The sequence below is a fragment of the Canis aureus genome, chromosome 19 (genome assembly GCF_053574225.1).
Source record: "Canis aureus isolate CA01 chromosome 19, VMU_Caureus_v.1.0, whole genome shotgun sequence".
Lineage (NCBI taxonomy): Eukaryota > Metazoa > Chordata > Mammalia > Carnivora > Canidae > Canis > Canis aureus.
In genome coordinates, this window is record NC_135629.1 from 58,037,570 (window position 1) to 58,051,706 (window position 14,137).

Genomic DNA, 14,137 nt, shown 5'->3' on the forward strand with positions numbered 1-14,137 from the left:
TGGGCGGCGAGGAGGCCGTGTCCGGCACCTGCCGCCCCGCCTGGGGCCCGGGGTTTGTGGAATCCGTCCCTCCTCTGGGAACCCGCACCCTGCCTCCCGTCGCGTGGCTCCAAACCCACCCAGGCATGGGGCGCCCTGCCAATTAAGGCCAGAGAGCGTCAATTCTATCCTTTCGGGGAGCTGAACACCCGAAAACAGAAGATACGGGATCAAGTTAGGGAACCGCATGCTGGAAACGCCACGGGGTCAGCAGGTCAGTTTTGCCCAAAATGTGGCCGGAGGGTGGGGGCGGGGGGTGTGGGAGACGTTCACAAAGTGGCTTAACCTGCTTCCCCCCGCCCAGGGCCTGGTGGGCACGGAGCGCCCCGCGACCAGCCCCAGGACCTGTCACCATGCCTGGGCCGGCTGTGCGACCGCGCATGGATTCCCTACCCTCTCTGGGCTCAGCGCCCCCGAAGAGGGGGCACAGGGAGGGAAATCCAGCCCCAAACACGCTCCAGCTACGATGCAAACGTGCCGCTGCGACCGTGCACACGGGCGGCTCCTGCTTCTCCCTTCGCGGCTGGGGCGCCCCTCACGCCCTCGGCCCGGCCCGGCCCGGCGAGCCTCCAGCCCAGACACAGCTGGAGCGCGGGCGTCGGGGCCCCTGGATGTGCACCGTCCTTGCTTTTCCACGTGTGGCAATTGTCGTCTACCAACGTCCCAGGGCACAGGAGGCCCCGGTGGGTGGGGGGCGGCGAGGGCGGCGGGCGGCGGGCAGCGGGCTCTGGGGCTTCTCCGATCCCCACCCCCCGCAGAGGGGGAAGGAAAGCCACGAAAGCCACGCAGGAAAGAGGCGCCCTGGTGGTGGTCTCGCTGCCCAGCGTGCCCGGGGCTCCCTGCCCTGGCCCCGGGGGGAGCCCAGCATGCGGAGGCTCCCCCCGACCCCCCCGGGTGTTACCTCTGGGACCGTCCCCGTGTCACAGCCCCCGCCCCAGCTCAAGGGCCGCGGCGGGCGGCGAGCCCTCTGCCTGGAATGCCCTTCCCATCTTCGAGGGAGGCGTCCTCTGCGGGCAGGCGGGGGGAAGTGATGCAGCGAGCACCCCCCTCCCTGCGGTCTGACGGTTGCACGGTGCTTCCGGGCGGCCGCGGGCCACAGGTCAGCCTGGCAGGCCCCGGGCGGCAGCTCCCCGGAGGACCCCCCACCCTGGTCACTCCAGTCCTGCAGGTAGGGCCCCCGGGGGGTGCTGGGGCTGGGAGTGGGCAGAGGCAGCACCTGGAGGGTGGGCAGGGCGGGGGCCCCAGCTGCTGAGCTCTGGGAAGGAGGTGCCCCTGCGCGGGTCCCAGGGTGCCGTCCTGCCCCCCCACCCCCCATGGTCCACCCTCACCCTCGACATTCTGTTCTGTCCACGTCACAAAAGCACAGGGTCCTTCCTGAAAGGTTGAGGGGTGACTTCCCTGCCTCCCCCGCCTGGAAGGGAGCCCAGAGAGGGCGACGGGCCGACCCAGGGCTCCAGCAGGTCAAGGGTGGGAAGGAGACGGAGACTGTCCCCCATTCGTGCCTAGGTCCCCGCCCTGCTCACCACCCCCACGTGCGTGCCCCTACGCCGGCCAGCATGAGCAGCCCCGAGCCACCGACTGGGACCCCCGGGCCTGATGCCCCCACCTGGCCGACTCAGCCCACCTACAGCAACCTCGGTGAGCCCCCGGGGCCCGGCTGGGGGACGCGGGACGGCGGGGCGGGGGGACCCTCTGCCTGAGGGCAGCTGAGCTCCCTTCTAGCGGCCAGTTCCCCACCTTTCATAAAACGCTGCTAAAAAGGGGAAAAAAGCTGGGATGATGGCGTGTAAAAATGAGGAAGCCAGAGTTCACAGAGGTGTGGTCAGGTGGCCAGCGCCACGCAGGGACCCGGGGTTGCCGGGCGTGGGCCGGACACTTCTCGGCCTCTGATGCATCACTCCTGTCCCCTCCTCTGTGAATTGGGGGTGGCCTCCGTAGCCCGTGGGGCGCGGGCCACTAGCATTCTCTTCACTCTGCAGACCGGGCAGTCCCGGCCGAGGGGTGGAGACGGGTGCCTGGGGCCGTGCTAGGGTCCTCACCCCCTTCCGTGCTCCTCCCCGCAGGTGAGGTCCGCGCCCAGCTGCTGCCCTCCAAGGCCTGCCGTCCCCGGGCACCTGGGCCCCCCCCGACCGACCCGCAGCCCCTGCCCCCGCCCCTGCCCAAGAAGACGCTGTGCAGGACCCGCTCCCTGCCCATGCACAGGGTCCCCAGCACCAGCCCTGCCCCGGCTCCGGCTGGGCAGCCTCGGAGGCCTTTCCTGGGGTCCCACAGTGTGGACGAGAGCCAGGCGGCCAGTGACAAAGCTTGGCCAGCCTGTCCCCCTGCAGAGCCGCGCTTCGGCTCCCTGGACACCTCGCTGGGCGCCCCCTGGTACGACCTGCACCGGCCCGAGGCCATGCGCACCATGCTGGAGGCGCGGCAGCTGGAGGGGGTCCGCGCGGTGCGGGCTCGGCTCCGGGCCCGGCTGCTGGGGGGCCACCCGGGCCCCTGCCAACCCGGCCACGGCTTCCGGCTCCTGGACCGCTCGCCTTGCGTGGAGAGCGGGGACGCCCTCTACTACCGCATGGTGCGGGTGGGCGACGAGGCGTGGCACATGCTGGCCGCCAAGGTGAGCCCCGCCACCGCCCGCCTCCTTGGGCGCCTCCCCAGTTTCCCAGCTTGGGCTAACGGGGCGCTGCAGCTTGGCCTACCCGCTTACTCTGCAACTAACGCCAACTAACACGCTCGGCCCTGGAACCACGTGTCTGAAGCGTGGGGCCGTGGACACGCGAAGCGCCTGCGCATCCCAACCCCACACGCCTCCCAGGAGCCCAGGAATCCGCACTTTAACCCGTTCTGCAGTGAACCGTGGCGGCGCCAGGCGGCCCCCGAGCTCACCCGCCGCAGCCAGCTGACCGCCACCACTTAAGTACCCTGCGACCGTCCACATGTCATCTGGGCGCCCTGAGCCCCGCTGACTTCAAGGCGCCTTTACCCACCCAATCGCCACACTGACTTTACGGTGCAACTATCACCATATTTGTCATAACATCCTTCCATTTAAAAAAAAATATTTTATTTTTATTTATTCATGAAAGACAGAGAGGGAGAGAGAGGCAGAGACAGGCAGAGAGAAGCAGGTTCCATGCAAGGAGCCCGATGTGGGACTCGATCCCGGGTCTCCAGGATCACGCCCCGGGCTGCAGGGGGCACTAAACCGCTGCGCCACCAGGGCTACCCTCCCCAGGTGGTTCTAATGTAATTCCCAGAGCTGATGCTCCCCTGACCTTCTAGAAGGAGCTTCACTGTCCAGAAGGGCAGTTGCTGGCCGGGGTCACTTCTGAGCACTCGATACAGGGCTGGTTCCAACTGAGATGTGCCCTGACCGTCGACTATTCCTGGGTCTCGAAGACTAATCTATTAGTGTCAAAAAATAACCCTAACGTAAAACATCTCAGGGATAGCTTTTATCTACGCCCACAACCGTTGCATGGTAACCTATTAGGTATATGGGGTCAAATAAAACAGAGTATGAAAATTATGTTAAAAAAAAAAAGAAGGGATCCCTAGGTGGCTCAGCGGTTTAGAGCCTGCCTTCAGCCCAGGGCGTGATCCTGGAGACCCTGGATTGAGTCCCGCATCGGGCTCCCTGCATGGAGCCTGCTTCTCCCTCTGCCTGTGTCTCTGCCTCTCCCTCTCTCTCTGTGTCTCTCATGAATAAATAAATAAAATCTTAAAAAAAAAAAAAAAGAAAATCATGTTCACACTTCTTATCAATTTCCACATGTGGCTACTGGAAATGTTTAATTACACAGTGGCCTGGGTCGTAATCCTACTGGACAGGCCGGCCGTGGCACCTGAGCTGCCCTGTCCCCGGCGCCCCTGGCAGGCAGCATTTTGACCCCCGAACACCATGCTCCTCAGCGCGGCTTTCCTTGAAATTGCGCCGGCGACACGGCGACAGGCATCCGAATGAACATCTAACTCCTGGAGGCCACGCGGCCACTGGGCTCCCGAAGCGCCGCGGGGGCGGGTGGCGCTGGGCGGGCTCCCCGCGGTCAGGCCCTGATGGCCCCCCCTTTGCCCCTCAGGTGTCCAAGCCCGGAGCGGAGGAGCCCCACCCCTGGGGCCTGGAGCTGCAGGCCTCGCTCGCCCCGCACTTCAACCTGCAGGGCCTGTGCGGCCCGGTGCCCGAGGGCGCGCTGCCCGACGTGCCCTGGAGAGGCCCGGTGGTGCTGGCGGCCGAGGTGCCCGAGCTCACGGTGACGCAATGGCTGGAGGAGGCGGGCAGGCGGCAGCGGCCCGAGGAGTTCCCCTGGGTGGTGGCCGTGCTGCTGCTGCAGCTGACGTCAGCCCTGGAGCACCTGGAGGCGCGGGGCGCGGCCCTGGCCGAGCTGCGGCCTGAGAACCTGCTGCTGGTGGCGCCCCGGGGCTGTGCGGCCGCCGGGCCCCCGCGCCTGCTGCTGGCCGACTTTGGCCGCGTCCGCCCTCGGCCCCCGGGCCCCCCGGGCGCCCACGCGCTGCAGCTGGGCCGCCTGCTCCGCGCCCTACTCGGCCCCGCGGAGCCCTGCGCCTCCCCCTTGGCTGCGGGCCTGGAGGCTCTGGCGGCGCGGCTGGGCCGCTCCCGGCCCTCGGCCGCCCAGGCGCGGGGTGCGCTGCAGGCGCTGCTCTGGGGGCCCGGGCCCGAGCTGCACCGCCAGGGAGCCCCGCTGGGGCCGTGGCTGCAGGTGCGCCGCGCGCTGCTCGTGCTGCACCTGGCGGAGCGGGCCTCGGCCGGGGAGGCGCCGGGCCTGGAGGACTGGCTGTGCTGTGAGTACCTGGCTGAGGCCACCGAGGCCTCCGTGGGCCGCGCCCTGGCGCTGCTGTGGGACTGACACCCCGACGGACAGGCCCTCCCCGAGCGAGCGGACAGCCTCTTCCAGACGGGGCCGGCATGAGGGCACCTCCTCTCCAGCGCCCCCACTCCCGCTTCTACACGGGGACTTAGGCCCAAGGCCTCCCCAGGAGAGCGGGCCCGGCGTGTCCCGAGGCTTTCCGATGCCAGGACCTTCCAGCAGGCGTGAGGCTGCGCTGGCCGCGCTGGACTCCTGTGCGCACCGTCCTCCCGAGAAGGTGGACGCGGCCTCCGTGTCTGGCCCCGGAGCAGCCCTTGTGCTGCAGGTGCCGGTCATTCTGAGCGCATCCTTGTCAGGACCTGCTTGGGGTCCCGGGGGTAGGGGACGCTCCTAGGACCTGAGACGCCCGAGCGTGGCCTCGCTTCCCCGCGCTCCACCCTCCGCGGCCTCCTCGCTGCCCTTCTGTGAAGCTTGGTTCTGTGCAGCCGCCAGGCCTTCACGTGGCTCTTCTGTCCAAGCAAATAAACTTGCCGCTCCTGGGCCCCGTGGCTCCGCCTCCTGTCGCCCGCCCTCGCCCCCAGCACCTGTCAGCACCTGGGGGGCCGCCACCTGACCACCTCCCCTCCAGGCTGTGGGTTCCCGAGGGCGGAAGCCAGGGGGGTGTCGAAGCGCACACGGGATGGCGGCATAAACCGGCAAGGACGACGCACGGGGGAACCAGAGGGACAGAACAGGGCCTCGTTTACACCGCGGAGGAACACACGAGCCCTGGGGGGTCCCACTGCGCCTGCCTGGGGCCTCCAGTCACGGCCCTCACTTCCCCGCCCCCGTCAGGTTAGCCTGCAGGTATGACAGGTTCCTGGGCTGCTCAAACATCCCCCCTGGCTCCTTAGTACCCAGGATACAGTGGGCTCCTCCCCAGGCTCCCCAAGCCCCGGCCAACCCCGCCGGCCACACTGCCCACCCTCGGAGCCTCCTGACCTGCGGAGGAGCACCCTCCCCTCTCCTCGTGGGCTTCACACTCCTAGTCATCCTTCAATACCCCAACTCCAAAGCCCTTTGTCCAGCCTTGACTCCCCCCCAGGCTGGGGGGTTGTGCAGCTCTGCGTCTTCGGACTTTGAAGGCTGGCCCCGTCCTCAGGCAACATCCCGCCCCAGCACGATACTCCCCAATCCCTATGGGTTCTTTTCCTGCCCCATAGAAGATGCCCTTTCCCACCCCCGCCCAGCCCAGGCCTGGGTGTGAACCTCTGGCCACGCGCCCAGATGTGGCCAGCAGGTGGCGCTGCGGCCCTGCCCAACGTAGCCTTCGGGGGCCCCTGACCCCAGCCCACCCTCCAGCTGTGGCCCTTGCTGGAGCTCCTGTCCCAGCACTGCCCCACAAGGCCCTCCCCAGGGGCCGCTGTGCACACGGGGTCTACACAGGTGCTAAAGCGGGGGCGCAGGACCAGACACCCCACACAAGTCCCAGGCAGCAGGCCTGGGGCACAGGTCGCGGCCCAGGGCAAGCAGAGGGAACTCTGCCAGCAGCCTTATCTGGCCGTCCCAGATAAGGGCACCAGAGACGCCAGAGCAGGGGAGCAGGAGGCCCAGGTTCGGGTGGGGCAGCCTGACACCCGGAGCCACGCTCCACCCCCACCCCTGGAAAGGACCAAGGACTGCTGGGAAAATGAGGCAGGGTCAGAAGTGAGAAGTGAGGGGGTCAGGAAGCTCAGGACATCCCCCCGCCCCCAAGCTCTGCAGCCCCCCCCCGGGGTGGGGTCGGGGGGCCGGGGCAACACCACTGAGCCAACACAGTCTTGGAGGTGTCATCACTTTTATTCAGTTTTCAGAGCACTAGAAGGGTAGATTAACACCTATCTTTTCAAGGTAAGAGACCTAAGATTTCCAAGAGCCTTCAAATAAGAAACTCCTCCTCCAAATACAGGGACAATCGGAATCATCTTAAACCAGCAATAAAAAAGTAAAATATAAACTTTTATTTAGAATTAAAGCAAATACTTCAGTATCACAAACACAATATTAAACTTCAAGAAATATACCGCTAATTTGGAGTGAGCGTTTATTTGCACAATTACAACATGCGGACAAACCCAGCAGAGATGAGCAGGCCTGCCGTCGGCGCCCCCAGCGCAGCCGTCGGTCCGCCACCCGCACAAAGCACGACAGGCAAAGGGACCGCGGTCCAGGGCTCCGGCGGCGGCAGAGCACAAGGGCCGCAGGCGGCACTGCCACTACTCCTCCTCTCCCGAAGACTCTCTCTCAAACGTGTAGGCCATGAAGCAAGCGTCGGGTCTCTTGGGGACAAGGGGATGCCCCGGTCTCACAATCTCAAAGCCCAAAAAGCTGAAGGTCCGGAGCAAGGCGGCTGCGGAGAAAAGGCAGTCAGAGCAGCCGCAGGGCCTGCGGGACCCTGGGCTCTGCACCTGCCTGGCACCTGTGGCCGAGCCCTGTGCGCCCCGTGCCCGGCACCCCAAGGCTCCGCCACTCAGGGTCCAGCCCTCCCCTCTGCTGCCCCTACCTCTGTCATCGCGGTTCTTATGGAAGCAAATGAAGACGTGGGCGGCGTGCAGCTGCTCCTCCGCGAACTCGAGAAGAACTGCGAAGCTGAAGGGCCACCGTCAGCCCCACCTGCCCGCCAGGGACACCCCCCCGCCCCCCCCGCCTCATTCCCAGGGAGCACACAGCGCCCCTACCCCCAGGGTCAGAGTCCCCCAGGAACCGCTGCTCAGTGTGCAGAAAGAAACCCCCCCACACCCCGCGACCAGGCGGGCAGCCCAGCTCCACCCCAGCCCCGCCCTCACCTGTCCTTGCTGCCCTCGGGCAGGGCGCCGCCTGGGATCTCGATGTAGAGGCAGCCGCCGCTCAGCACCGCTCTCCAGTTAATGTGTTTGGAGCCCGTGAGCCTGGTCTGGACGTTCAGAATCCTCGTCTTGCTGTTAGACGTTAGTTCCTCTGTTACATTCAGCCGATTATCCTGCAGGAGGAGAGCGCTCTATCCGCACCCCAGACACCTGCCAAGTCTCCCCACAGCCGACACTTTTGCAAAACCCAGAAAAACAATGAGAGAACCCCCCATCCCCACACCCAGCACACTGCTGTCTGGACGCGGGAAGGGGGCTCCGGCAGGGGCTCCGGCCACGTCCAGGCCTCGGCGGGCGCCCCCGACCCTGCAGTGGAGTTAAAGCCCTGGGGCTGAAAGGCAGGTGCACACAGGTGCGCGCCCCGACACCCCCACCCCCACCGCAGCCAGAAACGGGGGTTACTTACAGAGTAAAATAAATTAGCTGAAAGATTGTGATCCCTCTGACTATTCCCTCGCCCACCTGGGATCTTCAGGGGTGGGTGAGGGACATCAGGAGCACCACCGAGGCCCTGGACCCAGGTTACTACAGCAGTGAGGAGACACCCTGGAACTGCGAGAAACGGGGCGCTCAGCCCGGGGAGGCGCCCCCGGAGCCCCCCGCGCCCCCCACGGGCGGCTGTTTACACCGGGGCCCCGCCGCTTCCGCCTGTCAGGGCCCCGGCCAGCGCCGCCCTGCCCCCCGCCCTCACCGCCGCGCCGACCCCTCCGGTGCTCGCAGCCACTTCCCTTTCCCACTCCGCCCGCGCGGACTTCCCCTTCTCCCCCCGCAGCCCGGCGCCCGCTCGGGGGACAGCGGCCCCGGCCTCCCGGCCTCGCGGGCCTCCCTCGCCTGCGGCGCCCCTCCCGCGCCCTCCCCGCGGCCTCGGGGTTGCGTCATCGCGGCAGACGCGGCCCCGAGGGAGGTTTTCACAATCGGCGCGCTCGGCAGCGCCAGCAGCCATTTGCTGCGCAGTGTAAACAGGCCCCGAAGCCGCCTCCATTTTGCACGGCTCGCGCCGGGGCCCCCCCAGGCCGGCCCGTCGTCTCCGGGCCCAGCGCCGCGTCCCCGCCCGCCGGGGACCCGGGCACCTGCCGCAGGCGCGCGTCGTCGGGGAGCGCGGGGCCCGGAGCCCGCGGGGGGGGGGGGAGCGGCCCCCCAGGAAGGCCCCGCCGCCGCCTACGTGGCGCCCCGGGCTCCGCGCGTCCTCGGGGGTCTCGGGGCGCCGCTCCCTCCGCGCCCGCGGCCGACCCCCGACCCGACTCGGCCTCGGCCCCCCCGCCGGGCCCCCGAGGCGCCGCCGGACCGTGGCCGCCCGCCCGCCCCGCCCCGGCACCTCCGCGGCCGGCTCCCCGCGGGCCTGCGCCGCGGCCCTTCTGGAAGCTTCGGGCGGGGGCGGGGCGCTCACCTCTCGCTGCTGCGGCCTCCGCGGCTGTGCAGGCTGAGGAGCGGCATGGCGCGGGCGGCGTAGACGGTGGCGCTGGGTTTATCCCCTTCCTTCTCTCTGGCGAAGCAGTGGCTGTTGAGGATCCGCTGCAGGGAGGATTTCACCATCCGGCCGCTGGGGTCCGAAACCAGAAAACCTCCGCTGCGCTTCTCCGCGCCGCCGCCGCTGCTCGCCGTTCGCAAAATGGCGCCGCCGCCGCCGCCCGCCTTTATAGGCGCCGCGCCCGGGCCACGCCCCCACGCCGCCTGGAACGAGGCCGCGCGAGGGGGCGGGGCCTCGGGCCCCCCGGGAAATGCAGGCGTGCCCGCCCCCCTCGGCGTCCGATTGGTGGATGGGGCCGAGTGGGGCGTGGCCTCGGGGGCCCCGCCCCGCCCGCCTGGCTTCGCTCAGCGGGCGCGCGGGGGGCGGGGCGCCGTGGCGTCGGGAACCGGACGCGCGCCCCGCCCCCATCAGCCGGGCCCGGGGGCTCCGCGGGCTTTCGGGGCCTGGCGGGGGCCGAGTCTGCGCCGTGGCCCTGTCACTGTCGCCAAGGTCCCTGTCCCCAGCGGGACCCCCCGCCCGGGAGGCCGGGGGCGACAGAGGCCCCGTATTCGCGGGCAGGGGTCCCAGGGCCCCCCTCTGCGGGGAGGAGGTTCTGTACGGAGGATACGCGGAGTCAGTGAAATCGTGCGTGTCGCGTCCGGGCTTAGCCAACCACCCTCCTGCTCGCAGAGGAACGCGGACCCTCCCCGGTGGACGCGGACCTTCTCCGGGTGGACGCGGACCCTCCCCGGTGGACGCGGACCCTCCCCCGTGGACGCGGACCCTCCCCGGTGGACGCGGACCCTCCCCCGTGGACGCGGACCCTCCCCGGGTGGACGCGGACCCTCCCCGGTGGACGCGGACCCTCCCCGGGTGGACTCGGACCCTCCCCCGTGGACGCGGACCCTCCCCGGGTGGACGCGGACCCTCCCCGGTGGACGCGGACCCTCCCCGGGTGGACGCGGACCCTCCCCGGTGGACGCGGACCCTCCCCGGGTGGATGCGGACCCTCCCCGGGTGGACTCGGACCCTCCCCCATGGACGCGGACCCTCCCCGGGTGGATGCGGACCCTCCCCGGGTGGACGTGGACCCTCCCCCGTGGACGTGGACCCTCCCCCGTGGACGCGGACCCTCCCCGGGTGGACGCAGCCCCCTCGGGCAGGAGTCCCAGCCCTTGAAGGCCGAGCGAAGCCCGCCGACCCCGCACCCACCGACCAGGACCCGCTTCCTCTCTGGGTTTACATTCCGGGCACCGAGGCCGGGAGCGGGTAGATCTGAGGCAACTCCTGTATGGTTTTTTGTTGTCACAACTCCCGCCTCGTTTTTATCTCGTTTATCTCAATCTGCTGTGTCCACTTGGGCTAGAGACACACACTTTCCCCAAAAGGACCTTGAATGATTGCAAAACCCTCAGAAGCTAAGTCTGCAAACACGGCCGAGTCCCTGTGTGTCTCGGAATCCCCTCGCGGGGGGCGCGCCCCTCATCACCGCTGCTACTTCCAAGTACAGGGTCTTACCTACGGTTCCGTGTGTACACTGGGAAAACTCCGCAGACTCAAGAGCCCAGGGCGGGGGGCAACCCGGGAATGTTCCTGGGAAAGAATATTGAATCCCTGACTTTGATTTTTTTTTTTTTATTTACTTATTTATTTATTTATGATAGGCACACAGTGAGAGAGAAGGAGAGAGGCAGAGACACAGGCAGAGGGAGAAGCAGGCTCCATGCACCGGGAGCCCGACGTGGGACTCGATCCCGGATATCCAGGACCACGCCCTAGGCCAAAGGCAGGCGCCAAACCGCTGCGCCACCCAGGGATCCCTGAATCCCTGACTTTGTTTACAACTGCAGCTCGTGGTGCAAAGTAAAAGCAAGTGAATTCTTAACTTTCCGATGGTTTTGAATCGTGGCGCAGAGGCGCCCGGTCTCACGGGGAAGGCTCCCTGCAGGCCCCCACCCCAGGGTGCTGCTTCCTTGTCCTCACTACTTGTAGGATTGTTGTCTTCCTTATAACGTAGGCCCCGGCTTCTCCGGGTTGCGAAATGCGTTGTTTTGCGGGGGTTTTGCGTCTTGATGGCTCCCCAGCATTTGGCACAGACCAGTGATTCTGGGCCAAGAATCCAGAATCCAGAGCTGCCGCTGGTCACGTGGTCATGTGGTGTTTACCCCCCATGAGGTCAGAAAGCGACAGAGGTCACAGCTGCCCCCCAGCGCTGGTGGGTTGGAGAGCATGTGGGGCCCGCCCCCCGGAGGAACCTGGTGGGGTGAGATGTCCCGCCAGAAACCCAAGAGGGTCCCTTCTTCGATGACAGGCATTGCAGGTTGCTGGCCCGAGTGCTCTTTAGTTTGGAATCCTTGTGGGTGGAAAGGGGGGAAAAGCATAGCCTCTTAGTAAAAAACGAGTTTCAGCAGCTTGCAGAAAAGCAGAGATCAGAGAGAAAAGGAGGCGCGTGGGGGGTCAGGTAGGGCAGGGCATCCGAGGGCGCCCAGTGCAGGGCAGGGATGTGAGAGCAGCAGCCCTAGTGTCCCTTGTCCTCTTCGGAACGGTGGGCCCCGGGTCTGGGGGCACTCCCTCTGCCCGGGGAGGCAGGAGGGACATTTGCGGCCGTGCTACCGGCTGTGGGTGCCGGGAGGGGACTGAGGCCCCCGCCTCCACCGGGACCGTAGGCGCCGAGGCTGGGTCCGAATGTTTCCAGATCTCATCCGGCTGCGGGATCCCGGGCACTGGTGTCCAGGTCCTCGGGCAGGAACACGTCCCCACTCTGCCCAGGCAGGCCGGGCAGGTCTGGGGCCCGGTCACCTCTGGTCCCTAGCGCTCGATGCCACAGCTGCCCCCGTCGTGCCAACCACAGCACCGCTGCGGGTACAGCTGCAGATGCTGCGTCTGTGAGGAAGGACGCGTCCCCTCTCCGAGGACCACGGCGGGGAGGGGGAAGAGGCTGAGGGTCAGCACCGGGGCTCAGGGCCGCCTGCCCGGGCTGGGCTTGCTGGGGACCGAGAGTCCCATCAGGCTGGCCTTGCTGGAACAGGCGTCCGTGAGAGGTGACGGACTCCCCCAGACCGCAGAGTAGGAAAGAGGGGTGTCAGGGAGGACTTCTAGGATGTGTCACCTCACACGGTCTTGCAGAGGGGAGCAAGTGAAGGCCCCAGGGTGGGGGTGACCCGGGGTTCCCGGGGGCCCGGTGTCTCACCAGGTCCTCCCGAGAGGGTGGGAGCCCCAGAGACGGGCAGACCCTGTGCTACTGACGGTGAGGACGGAGGAGGGACCACAGGCCATGGAGCTAATGCCTCTGGAAGGTGGGGGGTTAGGAGCGGGTCCTCCTGGGGCCCTGGGGGGATGAAGGGGTGACCAGTCCTGCTCGCGCCTGGGTTTCAGGACTTCCGAGCCCAGAACCATCAGATCCCTGTGGTTTGAAGCCACTAAAGTGGTGGTGACCTGTCACAGGGCCCCGGGGGGCTCCCACGTGGAGTGAAGGGAGCCCCGGCTCAGGCTCAGCCACGGGTGACGTGTGACCATGTGGACTTCAGCCAAGCGCGGGGATCCCTAGTTCATGCCGAAGTGTTGCAATCTTTACATCCGCCTTTATTTTATTTTTTTAAAGATTTTATGTATTTATTCATGAGAGAGAGAGAGAAGTGGAGACACAGGCAGAGGGACAAGCAGGCTCCCTGCGGGGACCCCGACGCAGGACTGGATCCCGGGACCCCAGGATCACGCCCTGGGCTGAAGGCAGGTGCTCAAGTGCTGAGCCCCCCAGGGATCCCCGACATCCACCTTTAAAACAAAATTTAGAAAGTGAGACGGAGCCGCGGACACAGGGCTGGGTGGGCGGGGGTGGGGGGGTCCGCGGCAGAAGTTCCTCGACTGTTCTGCGCATCTGGCAATTCCCATAATAAAGTAAGAAAAGTAAGAAAAGAAGGAGCTCAGCCTCGTCCTGTCACGTCCGGCCTGGCCCTTCCCGGGAGCGAGCAGCGGGTGAGAGCATAGGAGCCCCCCCCCGGCCCCCCGGGTCCCACCGCGGCCCAGGAGGCCCGGCCCGGGCCGTGGCCCAGTAGAGCGCAGGCCGCCGGTGGCATCGGGCAGCTCCGCCGGGGCCGGGGGACACAGCCGCGCAGGGCTCATCTCCAGCCTCCACGGCGCACACCTCCCGGCTTCGAGCGCCTGGACGCCGCCCGCCCGCAGCAGCTTTGTCGCACGCGACAAAGGTCTCCTCGAGGGTCTCGGGGTGGGGAGAAGCGGAGCCACAGCCGAGGCCCGACCGCAAGGGCACGGATGCGGTTTCCCGCCCGCATGGCCCCTGCTCCGGGTCCGAGGTTGTCTGCGGCTCTACGGAATTTCAGTGGCTAAATACGGGACCCGTGGGGCGCCCGGGGGCTCGGCCGTGGGGCAGGTGACTCTTTGTCTCCGGCTTGTGAGTCTGAGCCCCACGGTCGGCATAGAAATGATTAAAAAAATAAATAAATAAAGGGGCACCCGGGGGGCCCAGCGGTTTGGCTGCTGGAGCCTGCTCAGGTTTCCCTGCGTGGAGCCTGCTCCTCCCTCTGCCTGTGTCTCTCTCTCTCTCTCTCTCTCTCTCTCTCTGTGTGTCTCATGAATAAATACATAAACTTAAAAAAATAATAATAAACCCAAGAGCAACGGATGTTCACTGAGGAAACTTACTGTATACAGGCCTGTTTCTTACTGGATCTTTTCTTTCTTTCTTTTTTTTTTTTGGATCTTTTCTTTCTTGTATATTTTTAATATCTGTATTTATACTATGTGTTAATAAAATATTCTGTGTTATATACATTTTATATACTTAGATATTTATAAACATATATTTTGCTGCACCTAATTTCATGTGTTTCTCTATGTGCCTTATGCTATGTATTATATTTATAACAAATGTATATTCTAAAGAATACATTTATTTTCTATCTGTGTCTTTGAACTAATATTTTGTGACAGGTTTGTTCAGAGTTTGTATACCA

At 65.8% G+C, this 14,137-nt stretch overlaps 2 protein-coding genes and 1 long non-coding RNA gene across 5 annotated transcripts; 2 read left to right on the forward strand and 1 right to left on the reverse strand.

Moving 5' to 3' along the window:
* Positions 1 to 1,059: 1,059 nt before the first annotated feature.
* PEAK3 (PEAK family member 3) lies at positions 1,060 to 5,395 on the forward strand. 3 transcript variants are annotated; one of them, XM_077860622.1, is made up of 4 exons: positions 1,060 to 1,207; positions 1,406 to 1,677; positions 2,103 to 2,647; positions 4,110 to 5,395. In XM_077860622.1, the coding sequence occupies exons 2-4, from the start codon at positions 1,596 to 1,598 to the stop codon at positions 4,890 to 4,892; spliced, it is 1,410 nt and encodes a 469-aa protein (XP_077716748.1). In that variant the 5' UTR covers positions 1,060 to 1,207; positions 1,406 to 1,595; the 3' UTR covers positions 4,893 to 5,395. The 3 variants fall into 3 exon arrangements, with proteins under 3 accessions (XP_077716748.1, XP_077716746.1, XP_077716747.1); XM_077860620.1 differs by having other exon boundaries at positions 1,063 to 1,207; positions 1,401 to 1,677; XM_077860621.1 differs by having other exon boundaries at positions 1,067 to 1,207; positions 1,546 to 1,677.
* A 1,257-nt stretch (positions 5,396 to 6,652) lies between these two features.
* On the reverse strand, positions 6,653 to 9,336 carry OAZ1 (ornithine decarboxylase antizyme 1). The gene is given in 6 exon segments (XM_077860623.1): positions 6,653 to 7,221; positions 7,375 to 7,460; positions 7,658 to 7,830; positions 8,124 to 8,210; positions 8,212 to 8,269; positions 9,105 to 9,336. Coding segments are annotated over 6 exon segments (684 nt in total). The 5' UTR covers positions 9,251 to 9,336; the 3' UTR covers positions 6,653 to 7,087.
* Positions 9,086 to 11,049, forward strand: LOC144290929 (uncharacterized). Its single transcript, XR_013358404.1, has 2 exons — positions 9,086 to 9,809; positions 10,829 to 11,049. It is a non-coding gene; the product is annotated as an uncharacterized LOC144290929 (long non-coding RNA).
* Positions 11,050 to 14,137: the final 3,088 nt, after the last annotated feature.

Excerpts from the sequence above, each read along its gene's own strand:
- PEAK3 (XM_077860620.1), top strand. The coding sequence starts at position 1,070 with ATGCAGCGAGCACCCCCCTCCCTGCGGTCTGACGGTTGCACGGTGCTT. Across the intron at positions 1,208-1,400 it reads TGGTCACTCCAGTCCTGCAG|CACAGGGTCCTTCCTGAAAG; the intron begins GTAGGGCCCCCG and ends ACGTCACAAAAG. Across the intron at positions 2,648-4,109 it reads GGCACATGCTGGCCGCCAAG|GTGTCCAAGCCCGGAGCGGA; the intron begins GTGAGCCCCGCC and ends TTTGCCCCTCAG.